This window comes from Fundulus heteroclitus, chromosome 1 (genome assembly GCF_011125445.2).
Source record: "Fundulus heteroclitus isolate FHET01 chromosome 1, MU-UCD_Fhet_4.1, whole genome shotgun sequence".
Taxonomy (NCBI): domain Eukaryota; kingdom Metazoa; phylum Chordata; class Actinopteri; order Cyprinodontiformes; family Fundulidae; genus Fundulus; species Fundulus heteroclitus.
In genome coordinates this window covers 28923598-28939034 of record NC_046361.1, presented here as the reverse complement: position 1 = coordinate 28939034, position 15437 = coordinate 28923598, and the positions used below count along the sequence as shown (strand labels likewise).

General features: G+C 39.4%; 1 protein-coding gene across 1 annotated transcript in view; it reads left to right on the top strand.

Moving 5' to 3' along the window:
- The window catches only part of LOC105928564 (acid-sensing ion channel 1), a gene marked incomplete at its 5' end in the record, with an annotated part of 80733 nt that extends 65612 nt beyond the window's left edge, over positions 1-15121 (top strand). The window contains 8 exon segments of the mRNA XM_036140032.1: positions 7911-8061; positions 8177-8304; positions 10849-10999; positions 11126-11182; positions 12947-13100; positions 13255-13346; positions 13441-13520; positions 14255-15121. Of these exon segments, the coding sequence (XP_035995925.1) occupies positions 7911-8061; positions 8177-8304; positions 10849-10999; positions 11126-11182; positions 12947-13100; positions 13255-13346; positions 13441-13520; positions 14255-14371 (930 nt within the window).
- Positions 15122-15437: the final 316 nt, after the last annotated feature.

The following is a 15437-nucleotide window of genomic DNA, read 5'->3' as shown; positions in this document are numbered from 1 at the left end:
GTAGAATTAAGCTGAAATCTCCTCGGTATTAATTTTAAAAATGTCAGAGGTTTTGAAATCTCTTAATTTCCAGTCATTCTGCAACATGCTCCTTGCAAAAAGTTCAAAATAAACAAAAGCCTTTTTTACCTATTTCAGTACAGGCAAATTGAACTGAAAGCAACATAAAATCACTTGAACAGAAAGGGCAGGGAACTATAACTTTTCTGTGCTATTAGGTTAAATCTGTACAGCACAGTATAAAGGCAGTAAACCAAGTGTTACTTTACGTATACAAAGTTGTCCATCCCACATGTGAGTATAACTCACAATGATGTGGTTTACAGTTGGCGATGAACCGAGGCGCAGCATGATCAGCAGAGTTAGCCATGAACACCGTGAGCAGAAGCATTCATATATAAAAGAGCTGCGTAATTCAAGACAAGTTTTTTAAATTAAGACAATAACCCAAATTAAGCGTACTCACAAGTTTCCCCAAATTGGGTTAAAAGGGAGGGAGTCGTCAATCGAGACACCGAGGTATTTATACTGTTGAACCACTTGATTGTATTTCCATACAGAGTGATCACTGAAGTACATGGTTTATTCGTAATAATGATTTTTTTATCACTTCAAAGGCTTTCTGCATTGTATCAGTAGCCTGAACAAGAATTGATGCAACAGCCAATAACTGTGTCATCAGCACAAAGATGTAAATTGGTATCCGACACATTCAGATCTTGTTAGAATTAATTGCATCCAGTCGAGCTCCCCCCAGGTTCTTTACCCTGAAAGAAGTGAGAGCAGCGGAGGTACAACGAACGGCTAACACCAAAACTATCTGAAGCTAATCGAAGCTAATGTATTGACTACTGTCAGGATGCAAGGACCATTTCACCCAGTATAACAAAAAATCTTTCTAAACAGGATTACCAACTATAGCTTTAATGCATGGACTACAAAAAACTAACACCGGGCAGAAAAATATGTTTGTCACCTTCCAACACTTTTTATTTCTCTCATTTTATACACACATTGTGACACAGTGGGACTGCCTGAAATGTTCCTATCTTTCTCATCTTTTCAGACATCGTGTCAGCACACAGTCAGAAGAAAATCTAAAAAGCTATTTGCAAGTATACTAAATCAGTGCAAATGCGGGTTTGCACATCTTCTAATCCAGAAACAAGATGCAAAGGCAGGTCTGGCTCAAAAATAGCATCACTGAGTATATTACGCCATTATGCAATAATATAGTTTGCAAGAAAAACTTAAAATCAATTAAATAATTAAAATGCCATCTGTTTTATTCCATGTTTTAGAAGTTAAGAAGCTGCCTATTGAGCATCTTCATACCTTATGTTTTTTTTATATATATTTTTTTTTTATTTTCAGGGATGTCTACTGTGTAGAGCTGCAGCAAAAATTTCCCAACAGGTACTAATAAAGAAACCTGAACCTGAGATTTAAATAGGGTATTACATATTTAGAGGAAAGTTTGCTCACATTTATGTAAACATATTGTTTTCTCAGAGACAAATGCATTATGCGGCCTTATTCATTTCTGTTTAACCAAGAACTTGACATGAGGAGGCATTCTTCAAAACTTTAAACCTCTTAAGACCAGCCCCCGCCCCCTTTAATTAGAATATTTGCTCAAAATAACATGCTTAAATCTAATCATGTTAAATCTAATCATAAAGCATTTTCAAACTCCATTTAAATAATCTTGGTTTAATCTTAGACAATCTGTTGATACTAAATTAGCCAGTTTTAAACAAAAGGGAACTTACAGTAATGAACATGGGAAAGAAAGGAAGAAAAAGAAGGTTTCAATTCCTCCCCCAGAACTGGGGGCTGCTGAAACATCTGACAGGAGGCATTATGTTCAGCAAGGAGTTTCTTAATCAATAAGTGATGCTGCAGATTGTGTGGTATATTTGAAGGATGCATCATAGCGTAAAGTGGTTCATCTGGATATTAAAAGCATTGATTGAACTTGAAATAATATTGCAAAAGCATCGCTCACTAGTTCTGTGATTTCTTTTGCTGTTGTGGTGGCAACAGAAAACGTGAATTGACACAGAAATATCTGAAAATTTCTCCCTTTGGCAAGACCAATGGGTATATTTGTGTCTGTGTGTGTTTTGTGCAATCTGCCTAAATTTGCAAAAACTGGGGGAGTTTGTATTGTTTTAGGGATATCCCTTCTGGGTATTTTAATTTGGAGGTTGCATGAATATTTTAAATTTTCTTGGTCATTTCCCTTATCACCATCCAACCAGCGTCTCCTTGAAGTGCCTGTGAGATAAATGGTAAAAAAAAAAAAAACACTGAATGGAAAGATTATATTGACAAAACTGTTTTGATATAAATATTATACAATTAAATAAAGGGTTGTTGAGATATATGCTCATACATCTCTCTAAAAATAACTTTTTGTGATTCTGTTGCGCTCCTTTGTGACGTAAAAGTGGAATCCTGGCTTTAAACTGACCGCTGCTACAAAGGCTGACAACGTAGAAAGTCGCACTCACTTGTGCAGATTCTGAGGCAGCTGATTTGCATCTGCATGATGTTTATTTGCGCACTGTACGCAATGTGCAGGTCCCAAATGTCCTAAAACACGTGCATTGAAGCATCCAGAGAGAAAGTGGGGCCCTGACTGGATTACACACAAAATGTCATCACTTCCAGTGAGTTTAACCCTCTTAGGGGGTCCATGAAGCAGCGGCGGGCCGGGGCGGGTCGTGAAGCTGTGCTCAATGCTGATTGCTGCAGCGTCGCTGGCGTGATAAGTTAAGTGGGGCACAAAAACTCAAAACCTATTAGCAGGTTGATTGGCAGAACATGCTAAAAGATTTTTGACTGGGTGGTCAAACAGAAGGGAGGTATTCCTCATGAGACTCAGACGAGAAAGGTAAAGGAGATTGTTCAGTCAGAAGAGTTAAGGCTGTGCTGAAGTCTTCTGACTTTTTTTATTTATTTATTTTCACAACAAAACATAAAAACAGAATCATGTTTCACTAAGAAAGAAGAAAATGTGATGGACAACTGCTGTAAAACCCTCAAGGGGCTTAGTGAGTGGCAGTCTCCATAATAACAAATATATTTCAAAAACAAGAATATTTCAATATATAAAACAATTTAAAATATCATTTAGACCACAAATCCATATGGAAAATTCAGACAACTAAGTAGCAGCAATTTTACTCTCCGTTTAAATTGTTCTTCAGAAAGATCTGTCAATGATGTGGGAAGACTGCTCCATATCTTTGACCCTCTGTATAATACACTAAACTGTGTTTGAGTTGTGTGAGAGTAAGGAGGCCTGATAAGACAACTACTATGAGTTGGATACTGGTGAAATTCATTATTAAAAGTAAAAATATTACAAAAGTGCTCAGGAAGTAACTTTTTTATAGAGCTATAAACAAATAAAGCTATTTTGAAGTCGATTCACTTGGTAAACACTAAGAATACTTGTCTGAGCAAACAGTGGTTGCGAGGGGTGTCTACGATTTACACAAAATATTAGCCTTAAAGCTCGCTTCTGAAGTCGAACAACAGATTCCAGTTTAGTTGGGTGGGTGCTAGCCCAAGCAACATTACAGTAATAAATATATGGATATAACATTGAATAATATAACATAATTGCAACTTTTTTGTTAATCAGGTGGCAGATTTTTCCCAGTATACCGACCACTTTGGCTAGTTTTGTACCCCTAATGTGGGGTTTCCAGGATAAAGAATCATCTAGATAACACCAAGGAAACGAGCAGATCTAACATTATTGATGGAAGTGTTGTCAATTTGAATTTTCATTGGAGGTTTAAACGTATTAAACTTATAACCAAAAAATATATAACTTGTTTTTTTTATTATTTTAGGTGACAGTTTGTTGGTTTATTGCTGTGGTTTCTGGAGTTTATTATTTTTAGAGCGCTTCACAACAGCTATTTTTACCCGTTGTACCGACAACATTGTAAATAAATTACAAAATCCCAGCTTCATTGCATCATCTTGTTAAGGTTTTGGTCGTCCTCGTAGGGAAGCTACTTGCGAGCTAGCTTGTTGTTAGCCCAGCCACGACGGAAGCAGACAGTGTTGCTGCTAACATTGTGGACACGCTTTTAGGAAAGACACTTGATAGTCTTCCTTATTGAGGAGAAACTTAGAATTAAAGAGCAGGGCAGACCAGCACCAAATATTAGCTTAGTTCCAAAGGAGGGAAAAGGAAACAAGTCATTTCATCTCTTCTGGTACAATAAGGTTAATTTCAACAGACTGTGGCTTGATGGGTTGCGTAGTCATCTGGCAATCAGGTATTGCTGACCATGTCTTTTGATGAGACCATCTCAGAGGTGTTTTGTTTGGTCAAAGATGGGTTTTTCAGATCTGAATAATTTTGAAAGAGGATACAAAAAACACGAGCAGAACAAAGAACTTGAGGTTTCATGTGCAAGGTTAAGTTGTTTGGGGAAGGTCGGGTTTGAACATGCTATCAATGAAGGTGTATGCATTCAGGTAGCATCAACTTATTGGTGTTATTCAAGAGCTGGCATTCAGGGGGGCATGATGAGGGCAGTGAATCAGCCAATAAATGGGGATTACAGAGAATTTACAGGAACAGCTAAATATGACTCTGTCGGCCTCACAATTCCAATCACTAGCTGTGTTTTCTGGTCATTCCACCCAAAATGATTTCTGAATTATCTGATGTCTGCTATTGGTGCTGCTGTTTCTGATGAGATCAAAAGTGAAATCCAAAGTGCCCCATTTTTTTTGGATGGCAGGTGGATGAAACTACAGATTTATCATGCCATGCACAGATGTCTGTCATTGTTCGTTATGTGGATAGTGCAGGCAAAATACAGGAACGTTTCATTGGATTCTTTGATGTGTCAGAAGGACGAGATGCTCAGTCTGTGTTTGAAGTTTTAAGCCACAACATGGTCGAAGCTACAATTTCAGAGAAAAACTAGTGGCCCAAACCCATGATGGGGTCATTGATTCTTCACTCTATGTCCTGCAGGCCAAGGTTAAAGAAATAGCCCCCAGTGCCACATTTGTGCATCGTTATGCACACAGGCTGAACCTAGTGTTGATTCAGGGGGCTAAATACTTGCCTCCGTCAAGAGTATTTTTTTGCAACTCTCACTGGGTTTGCCTCTTTTTTTCTAAGTCTACAAAGAAAATGTCATTTCTTAAGTCTGTAGGGTGTTTAGAAATTATACCCTGCTGCAGGTTTTTAAAAAGCTTGTATCTGGAAGACAAAAAAAACATTTAATGATAAGCAGGGGCGGTTCTAGACAGGGGCCAACAGGGGCCCATGCCCCTGTAGAAATGGTCCCGGCCCCTGTTATGGCCCCTGTACTAAAGACATAACATTAAATACACTTCTCATAATTATTTGCAATGGCAAAGAAACCATAACTGATTGGTTACTTTGACCAATTTTATTTTTTACCTATACAGTTTTACTCTTAGAAGGATTTAAAAATTAAGATGTTTCACGTTTAGCTTTAGCCGTATTGAGCTGGGGGACAAAGTTTTCAACTGCTACATCAGGGGTCCGAAACCTGCAGTTCCAAAACCACAAGTGGCTCACTTAATATTATTACACAGTTAGATATTGCCATTTTATTGTTTAATTTTGTTGTTCTGTGCCCCTGTAAAAAAAAAAAAAACACCGGCCCCACCTTGGCCCCCCTGGTAAGTTTGGTCTAGAACCGCCACTGATGATAAGACAACAGATTGTGCCAAAGGATAGATAATGAAGATGGACTTTGAGTTTGTTTTCCTTTGGTACACATACAACCCAATCTTTAGTGGAACTGATGTTGTTTTTGACATCGTCCAGCAGAGGGCTTTGGATGCGGGGTTTTGCCAAACTAAAATTTAATATCTCCTGGCCTTTGTGAAGGAGAAAAGGTCAGAAGAGGCTTTTCAAATTCAAAAGCAGCAAATCTCTCAACAGACCTTTGAGATGAGCACATGAGAACAAATGCATGACCCTCAGGATCACTACAGAAAGCTGGACATGGTTATCGCTGACAATCTGACAGAACAGGTTTCAAGACGTTTGTCAAACTTACAAAAGTCTGCAGATTCTGGAACTGGTCAATCCAGGGAAGTTTGATGAAATTAAACAAGTGTTTCCAGAACAGGCATTCCCAAAGCGTCCTGAAACTATATGGTCATTTATTTGATTCAGGGAGACTAAAATCTCAACTTCAAGTTCTATATTCAAACTGTGACTTACAAGGGAAGAGAGGAAAACGGTGATACTTCTTGGTAGTTTTTTAAAGACATGGAATTAGATGGTGCAATGTCATAGCTGTACAAGCCTCTGTTTTGTTGCTTAAAAAGAGTCAAGTCATACACACGCAACACAATGGGCCAAGAGCATTTTAAGCAACCTTGTTCTACTGGTCATTGAGAGAAAACTGGTCAAATCAATGGAGAAGACAGTCAGTTGGTCTGACAGGGCCATAGACCATTTCCTGGAAAAGTAGAGGAGTGCTGATTGTGTTCATAAGTGCCGTAATGTGTTTTCTGTGTTTCAACATTTGTTGATGCAATACCTTACGTTTGGATTTAATTAACGCCATCGAACCTTCCCCGTTTCAGAGACCAGCAGCTGCTACTGCACCTTTTAGAGGAGATATAATTTTCCACTTAGATTTGACTTTGTTTTATCCACGACTGCAACTCAGAGCATAAAAAACTATAAATGTGCTACAAACTAAACGCTTTAAGCTCTAACACCGAGCGTGGTGCATTTACAGGATCATTTTGGAGACGTGCACATTATGTATTTTGTAATCGCCGTGAAAATTGCTGCACTCAGCTGTTTGAATCCAGCGTGAGCTCGGCGTGAACACTGAGATGTTTTCTAAAAAGACACAGAAAACAGATAAACTCCAACAGCCTCCAGTCCTGCCCTAAAGCTCCTTTCGCATTTTAATTATCGCCTGTCCTCACTCTGACACGCAAGAAAAGTACATATAGGAGCCTAACGTGTGCACAACTTTTATCCTCCGTGCCTTCCTATTGCCTCGTGCAAAGCTGAATGTGTTCCTCCGCCACAGATTGATGTCAGCGCCTGCTGCAACCAGCAGCAGTCCCTTGCTGACTTTTCGTGATAGATGGCCCCGAATGTTTAAAATGCCTGCAGCGAGATCCAAACTCTTTCTCGGCAATTACTTGTTTGGCTTGCCGACTCTAAACATAGATATGTCAGCCTGTGCCAAGATGCCGAAACAAAAGCTCGCTCGGAGCGATGAAGGCTAAATTCCTTCTTTACTTTGCATCCCGACTCTTCGTCACTCCATGCCTGGGTGTGTGTGTGTGTGTGTGTGTGTGTGTGTGTGTGTGTGTGTGTGTGTGTGGTTCTCCCGGCACTTAACGGTCCAATTCAAGAGTCCTGTAAAGCTTTATATTGTTTGGTTTCTGTGACGCCGGTCGTTGTTCTTATTTCACAGAGGTTCAATTTCCACATCTGTGTCTCAGCTTCCCGTGGAAAATTAAGGCAGCGTTCTTTCCGGCTGGGATGCTTGGTCTCCATGGTAACATCAGGTCCATTATAAGTGCCATAAAAAGCGAGCGAGGGAATGTTAAATCACCAGACCGCCAGTCTCCATCACCTCACTGGGTTGATTGTGTAACGTACACACCTACGGGGAGAACGCCGCCCGTTTTAGCGTCTTCTCCACCGCTCTCGCTCGTGCTCTTCTTTCTGCAACACCTTTTCCCTCCCTCTGTTTCTGTCATGCTTTATCTGTCACATGCATATACATGTCATCCCCAACACCCAAACACATACAAACATAAACCTCAGAAAGTGAGTCCAACACTGACACCCAGTGGGGGAAAAAATGACAGAGTCGTGTAAGAGAAGTAAACTCTGAACATCCTTTGTCACTTAGGTCTTCACTCGCTACGGGAAGTGCTACACCTTCAACGCCGGTGGAGATGGACGCCCCCCGCTCATCACCACCAAAGGGGGCATGGGCAACGGGCTGGAGCTCATGCTGGACATTCAGCAGGATGAATACCTGCCAGTCTGGGGAGAAACGGGTGAGAGTTACCTTTCTTTTGGTGTGCGCGCAGGAAAAGGTGTTTGGTGTCAGCGTTCGTGCCTTTTTCTTATCCGTTATCTCACGCTCGCTTCACCTTTGTCTCCCCCCCTCAGATGAGACTTCATTTGAAGCTGGGATCAAAGTTCAGATCCACAGTCAGGAAGAGCCATCCTTCATCGACCAGCTCGGATTCGGTGTTTCGCCCGGATTCCAGACATTTGTGTCCTGCCAGGAACAGCGGGTACAGGCTCTAGATAAGAATGTGGAACCTGGAATTTAGTTACATTTGCCTCCTTTTCTCAAAGTTCTCCAATACTTTATCATGTACATTTTTTGTGGGGTAAATCACCAGCTTTATGACGATACGATAATAAATCGTTATGTTTGGGTGATGGTACAATATTTGCCGATATAACAAAGTCTGTTACGATCGATATGATGCGATATCATCTGCCCGTCTAACACCATTATTTACAGTGATATCAATGCATGACAAAAACAAACAAATATGATTTGATTTGATTTCTAAGCAGGCATTTAATTGAAAAGCAGTATCACCTGGCGTACATTTTATTTTGAAATTCATACCTTGTGAATTTCAAAATAAAGGTGCTTCTTAAAAAATGACGACATGGATCGATATTTTCATTTTGCATTGATGTAATGGGATTGTTAATCCTTCAATTAATATCTATCGATGTGGATCAATGTATTGTTATGCCCCTAGTAAATGTATGTTGTATGCACCAGAGGAGACATGAGGCGGCATCGCTGATTACCAAAGGGTTTCGGATATTACAGTTTGTAAAACGCTAATAATTTCCAATCCTACGGTTTAGAATCTCTTTTAATGACACGTCAGAGAAAGTATTGTAGTGGTCTAAATTATTTCCAGGTTTATTCAGAACAGCGTGAGACAGTGCTGCCCCCCACCCCATCTGTTACTGTGCACTGCTAGTCAGCTGGTTGATAGTATAATGCTAAACTTTTCTGATACATACAAGGAAGAGAAATTTATTTACTTTCTTTTCTCAGCTATCACATTATACATGTCAGTTTAAATAATAATACATATAATTTAGCAATGGAATGAAGGAGTTACTTTATTGTATCTGCTTTACTATATCCGTTGGTTGTGCTGTTCTTTTTACATCTCTCTTTCCAGGTGATGAAGCAGACTAAAGACGTTTTATCATTCTTTCCCTTTTATCTCCCCTTTCTTTCACCTCTTTTCTTTCTTTTTTTCCCCTTCTTGTTCTTCCTTTACTCTCCTACTTTTCCATTGTAGTGTCCACATAATTTGAAATTCTCCCCGCAGGAATCACAATAAAACTAACTACATGCATAAATCAAGCGGAGCACTATGGCGAAGGCTGATTGCTCCACTTGGGAAAGTAAAATCTGTCGAGCTCTATTTGGCATTAAGACGTCAATTCTTATTGCCACATTGCTAGACAGGACACTGGAAAAACAGAAAAAAAAAGAAATTTGGAGTCAGTGTGTGGTGCAATGTGTGACCCACAAACATGGAGGCTGTCAGTCCTCCGTCTCAGCCGTCTGATGATTCGATTCCCAACCTTCAGACCTTTACTCTCTGCCCATTTTCTGTTATATTACAGTAGAGAAGGACAACTAGTGCCACAAACATGTCTAAGAAGACCCAAATTTGGCTGTTTGTAATTAATTCTGGCAAATTTGGACTGTCAAGGTGTGGCTGCTAATGGATCGTCACTCATAACTCTTATTTAGGTAATATTTAATGTATTAAAAGTACAGTTTGTAAGCTACAAACTGGTTGGAAATATTTTTTTTCTTTAAAATTTTCTAGTTATTACTATAAAACTTTTTTTCATGAAGATTACTATACCTTAGTCTCATTCTGGCCCCATGGTGACACCAGATAAATTGAAGAGACCCAAGACTTTTGTATCTCAAACACAATCCTAAATTAAAGATAACTCGTATTTACTTCTCTTTTAGTATAATCATATTCTTTAATACTGATTTGAAAAATAATAACCAATAAGGTGTTACTTGTTTGACAAAATCCTAATATTCATATTTTGTCAGATGTTTTATTCTTGCTCCATAAACTGGTAAATACTGTCTGGAAAATTCAGTTTTCAAATGTCAGCGTTTTCAACAATAGTAAACATTACCCATTATTTCCTGTCAGTTTATGTTTGGAGGTCCCAATTACAGACATTGTTTGACTGTGAGAATAAGAAATAGAGGCAAAATGCTGCAAAACTGGTTTCTGCTCCTCTGCTTTGGGGGGTTTCATCATGAGTTAAGATTTAAAATTTGATGAATAAGCAAAGCATCTCATGTTTTTTTTTTTTCCTGCTCAGACTAAATCATCAAATGAATTTATAGCATTTAAGGGGATTTTCTTTGAAAAATAGAAAGTTTATTTTCTTTAAATTATTAATGTATTTTTTTTTTATTTGTCCAACAGTTTCTTTTTTATTTCATTTTATTTTTTATTATGAGATTGTAGATTCACAAATTCACAAATTTAACAAACAACAGTACTTAAAGAACATAAAAATAAACATTTTAAATCTTGTATTTCTAAAGAAAACACAGCACAGTTTGTATTGCTGTCGCACTTTCTTGATTTTTCATTTTAATGGATTTCTGTAACCTGCTATAAATTCATACCCCATTTTTCTTTATATGCTATTTAATCTTCCCCATATATCAAATCTAACAGCACTTTATTTTCAGCTCTTGAAGGTTTTATTCTGCTTATGACAACTTGGCGTGCTTGCTGTCATTGCAGCTCATCTATCTGCCCCCGCCCTGGGGAGACTGTAAGGTGACGCCCATGGATTCGGACTTCTTTGACACTTACAGCATCACAGCCTGCCGCATAGACTGTGAGACCCGCTACCTGGTGGACAACTGCAACTGCCGCATGGTGCACATGCCCGGTAGGACACAAATATCTGCTGCCTTAGAGTCATATCAATCAGGCTGAAGCCAATGCACGGCTAAAGACACTCAGAGCTGGGGAAGGAAAGCGGAATGCATTTATGTGTGTTCTGCTTGTGCTGCAGGCGACGCTCCTTACTGCACCCCCCAGATGTACAAAGACTGTGCTGACCCAGCTCTCGGTAAGAAAGGCTACCTTCCTCCAGAAATATATCAAAACAAGCTCGCATCCTAAGATGTAGGGTATTAAAATGCATTTCAGATGCAGATTTTCTTCTATTATTAACTCTAATTCTATTTTATTAGACTTTTATAAGATAGACACACACAAAAAAACTAGTTTATGCATTTATCGGGATGTTTACTTGATTTGTTATTACAAAAAAAACAGTATTTGCATTCAGGCCTGATGAGTCAATACTTTTTAGAGCTTCTTTTTGCTGCAAATTTAACTTTAAATCTGTTGAGGTATGCCTCATTTAGAAACTGAAATAGTTTAAGGTCAGTCCGGTTGGAGGGGATGATGGGTCTTGCATCAGCTTCCTGATTGGATTTGGGAGTTGATTCTATCTGGGTCGTTCAAACAAAAACTTCATTGAAATATCGTCTTGTATGTCTGGATAGTAGGTTTAGGGTGTTTGTCCTGTCTCTAGTTAAACCTCCATCTCTAGTCCTTTCAGCCTCTAACAGGTTTTCTTTCAGGATAGCCTTGGTTTCTTTCTCTGTACTTCTTCCCAATAACTCTAATCAGCTTCACTGTCCCTGCTAAAGAAAAATGCCCCCACAGCATCATTCTGCCACCACCATGTTTCACCTTAGTGAGAACAGGTAATGAGCAGTGTTGCGTTTTTGCCATACACACAGTGTTTTACATGCAGGACAAAATGTTAAACTTTGGTCTCGTTTGATCAGACCACCTTCTCCTTCATGTTTGCTGAGTTAGGAGTTCCCAAAGTGGGGGTCGGGGGCCCCCTGGGGGGTCGCGGGACACAATGTGGGGGTCACGAGAGGATCCAAATGATGATCCAAAATTTGTGACTCTACAATGTCGGAGATAAACTTGCTTTAATATAGCAAATGTATGCCTTTAATCGTGGGGAGAAAAAAATTGCGAAAATGTACGACTTTTCGACATCAGAAAGCATCCAAGTTTCTTCTTGCAAATATGGGAAATAAATCTCAAAACTTCTGAGTTTTTGTGGGGACATTTCTTTCTCAGTGGACAATCATTTAATCTGCAATGACTGTAATACAAAATCATTGATTTTTTTGTAATTTACATATTAGGTGTAGGAGAATAAAGAATATTATGACAATAAAGTTAACCAACCATTGTTTCAAAGGCCTGACACTAATAATCAAGTGATGCTGATTTGCTATCCTTCATTGTGAAACCGATACAAATCCCCTCCTCTCTGCTGCTGTTATTTTGGGGGTCACAGGTTCAGAGGTTTGGGAACCCCTTCTGTATGTGGCCACTGCTTTCTTTTAACAATCATTTTCTTCTTCTTCTTTAACAATGACTCAACTGAGCTGTGGATCTCTGCAGGTCCTCCAGAATTACGACGGCCCTTTAGGCTCCTTTTTCTGATTAATGTTCCCACGGCCATTAATTTAGGTGGACAGCCATGTCTTACTAGATATACAACTGTGATATATTTTTCTATATTTGAATAATAAGTTGAACTTTGTTGCTGCTTTAAACCTTTCCGAAACTATTGTTTTTGGAATATAACAAAATAGGAGAAATCCCAAGAGGTGAGATGCCGAGGTCTGTATTGAGGATTTGCTTTCTGCCACAAGAATGTGGGACGCCCCGCCAATTGTAGTGCTTAAGAGCAGGAATTTCACCAGTACACCCACACGACTCGCACAACGTATCTTTAAGTCCCAGCTGCACTGGTCTAAAGGTCAAGCTGAGCTGTGCCTTCCTTCCCCCTCCCCAGATTTCTTGGTGGAACAAGACAACGATTTCTGTGTGTGCGAGACGCCGTGCAACATGACCAGGTACAGCAAGGAGCTGTCCTTCGTCAAGATCCCCAGCAAGGCCTCAGCCAAGTACCTCGCTAAGAAATACAACAAAACAGAGCAGTACATAAAGTAAGCCTAAACTACAAATACTGCTTTGGATTTCTGAGTTCCCCTTTTAATGTCAGACTGCTGAAACCGATTCAATGATATTCTGATATTTCAAGGTGTATCAGCGTATTCCAAAGATGATTAATGTCTGCACTTGTTCGTCTCGTCTCAACAGGGACAACATCTTGGTTTTAGACATCTTCTTTGAGGCTCTCAACTATGAAACCATTGAACAGAAGAAAGCTTACGAAGTGGCCGGACTTTTAGGTATTTCTGTGTCCTGTCGTAGTGTACGTGTTGCATGTTTTATGTGCAGTCTTGGTATTAGTACGGCGAACGATCCCCTTTTCTCTTGTTACAGGCGACATCGGTGGTCAGATGGGCCTCTTTATCGGGGCAAGCATACTGAGCATTCTGGAGATTTTTGACTACTTGTACGAGGTGAGAAAGCGTTTACAGAAGCATGCGAGCCTCTGATGCTCAGTGGGAATGCTGGTTGTAACAAACGAAAGCAAACTGCGTAAACTATAAAGTTTGCTAAAGTAGAGAAAAAGGTCTGCTCTTATTACACTGCAAAAATAGAACTAAAAATAAGAAATTATTTCTTGAAACGAGAGAATGTTTCCTTGATTTGAGTAGGTAAATAAGATTATTTAGCAATGCAATAAGATTTTTGCACTTAAAATAGGAACAATTCATCTCCATCATCTTATTTCAAGTGCAGTATATCTAATTATTCCAAAAAAAGTAAAAAAAACAAAGCAACTGGACTTGTTTTCTGTAGTTGAAGACGTTTCGCTTCCTCTCTAGGAAGCTTTCTCAATTCAAAAGGTCTAGAGTAATGATGAGTACCAAGCTTTATACTACTGCCCAAAACAAAAGCCTTGTAATGGCTTAGATAACATGCAAATTCAATCCAATATCTAATTATCTTTTTTTAGGGGTAAATATGCTCATTCCATTGACAAATAATCTTATTTACCTGCTCAAATCAAGGACAAATACATTTACTTCAAGACAATTTTACTTATGTTTAGTTCTCTTTTTGCAGTGTAGCATTAAAAACCCCTTGAAATAAAACAGATAAAAATAGCATAAATATTGAAAAATATTCAAATGTTTGAAAGCTCTGCTGGTGCCCCCGTTGAGACTGTTCTTCGTTTTGTTCCTTTCAGGTGATTAAGTACAAGCTGTGTCGCTGCTCTGATAAAAAGCACAAGCACAACAGCGGCGACCAGAGAACGGTGCTGAGCTTAGACGACGTCAAGTGTCACGTCAGTAACTTTCATTAAGCCTCTGCCGTCCGGAGGAAGGGAGCCTCTGCCTGGACTTTGCTGCTGCAGCCGCAGAGGATGTGTGAGGATGAATGAACCGTAGCTGCTTAGGCGTAACTTTCTCTCAACATGGTTCCTGCGGCCAAAGGACGCGGACGGTCACACACGCGGTCAGCGAGCTGCAGAAGCCAGAGAGAACCCTGACCTGATGACAGATCAACTGCATGGTCATCTGTAAACATCTTTTAAAGACATAGAAGGAGATACAGCGAGATGGGCACCAGCTACATGAAGGTTTTTAACGTGTGCTGCGCTGTTTATCCGCCGCCGTGATTAGGCTTCGTGTAAACTGATTGTTCCTTTGCAAGAGTTCTGCACTGGCCCTGTTGCCTTTGTTCTCCTATTTATTTCTCCTGTTTTTCACCGGGATGAGAAATCACTTTTAGATTCCTGTCCTCCATCCTCAGCTTAAGCACGTCTGCCCTCGTTAAACTCGGTGCGTTCTGCCAAAAACACTGGACTACCTCAGCCTTCAGTGCAACAGCACCACTGAGAATTTATAGACCAAGCTAAACTGACCGTAAGTAAGGAAATTTTAAAATCAACTTAAAAATGGGTAAAACATATGTGGCTATAAATCTGAGAGGAGGTGCAGAAGACACGTGTTAATGTCCTTCAGTTTCATAGTTTATCGCTGTCCTGGAACTTAGTTTGATTCAAACCTTTAGATGTTGGGTTATGTTTTTTTTTCTTGCCTCTAAAGTCAGGTAGTAAGCATTTTTTTCCCACTTTTGTGATTATTATAAAACAAATAAACAATATTAACATAGTCTTAGTGTTGATAAATTGCATTTTTGACCCAGAGAACTAAAAAGCAGAGGCGTAAACTTGGGTTCGATTTCTCTATGAATGTAATTGAAATAATGTCCCTCAGCCTAAAATTAGCTCAAAAGATCTAATTGTGAAATAAATGTGTGAAATGCAACACAAACATCCAGTAACAAGTCACTATTTTCTTGCAGCCGTTTCACAGTTATCAAGATCAACACACCTCTGCCTCTTTTGTAGGGCAAGTTCTCTTGGG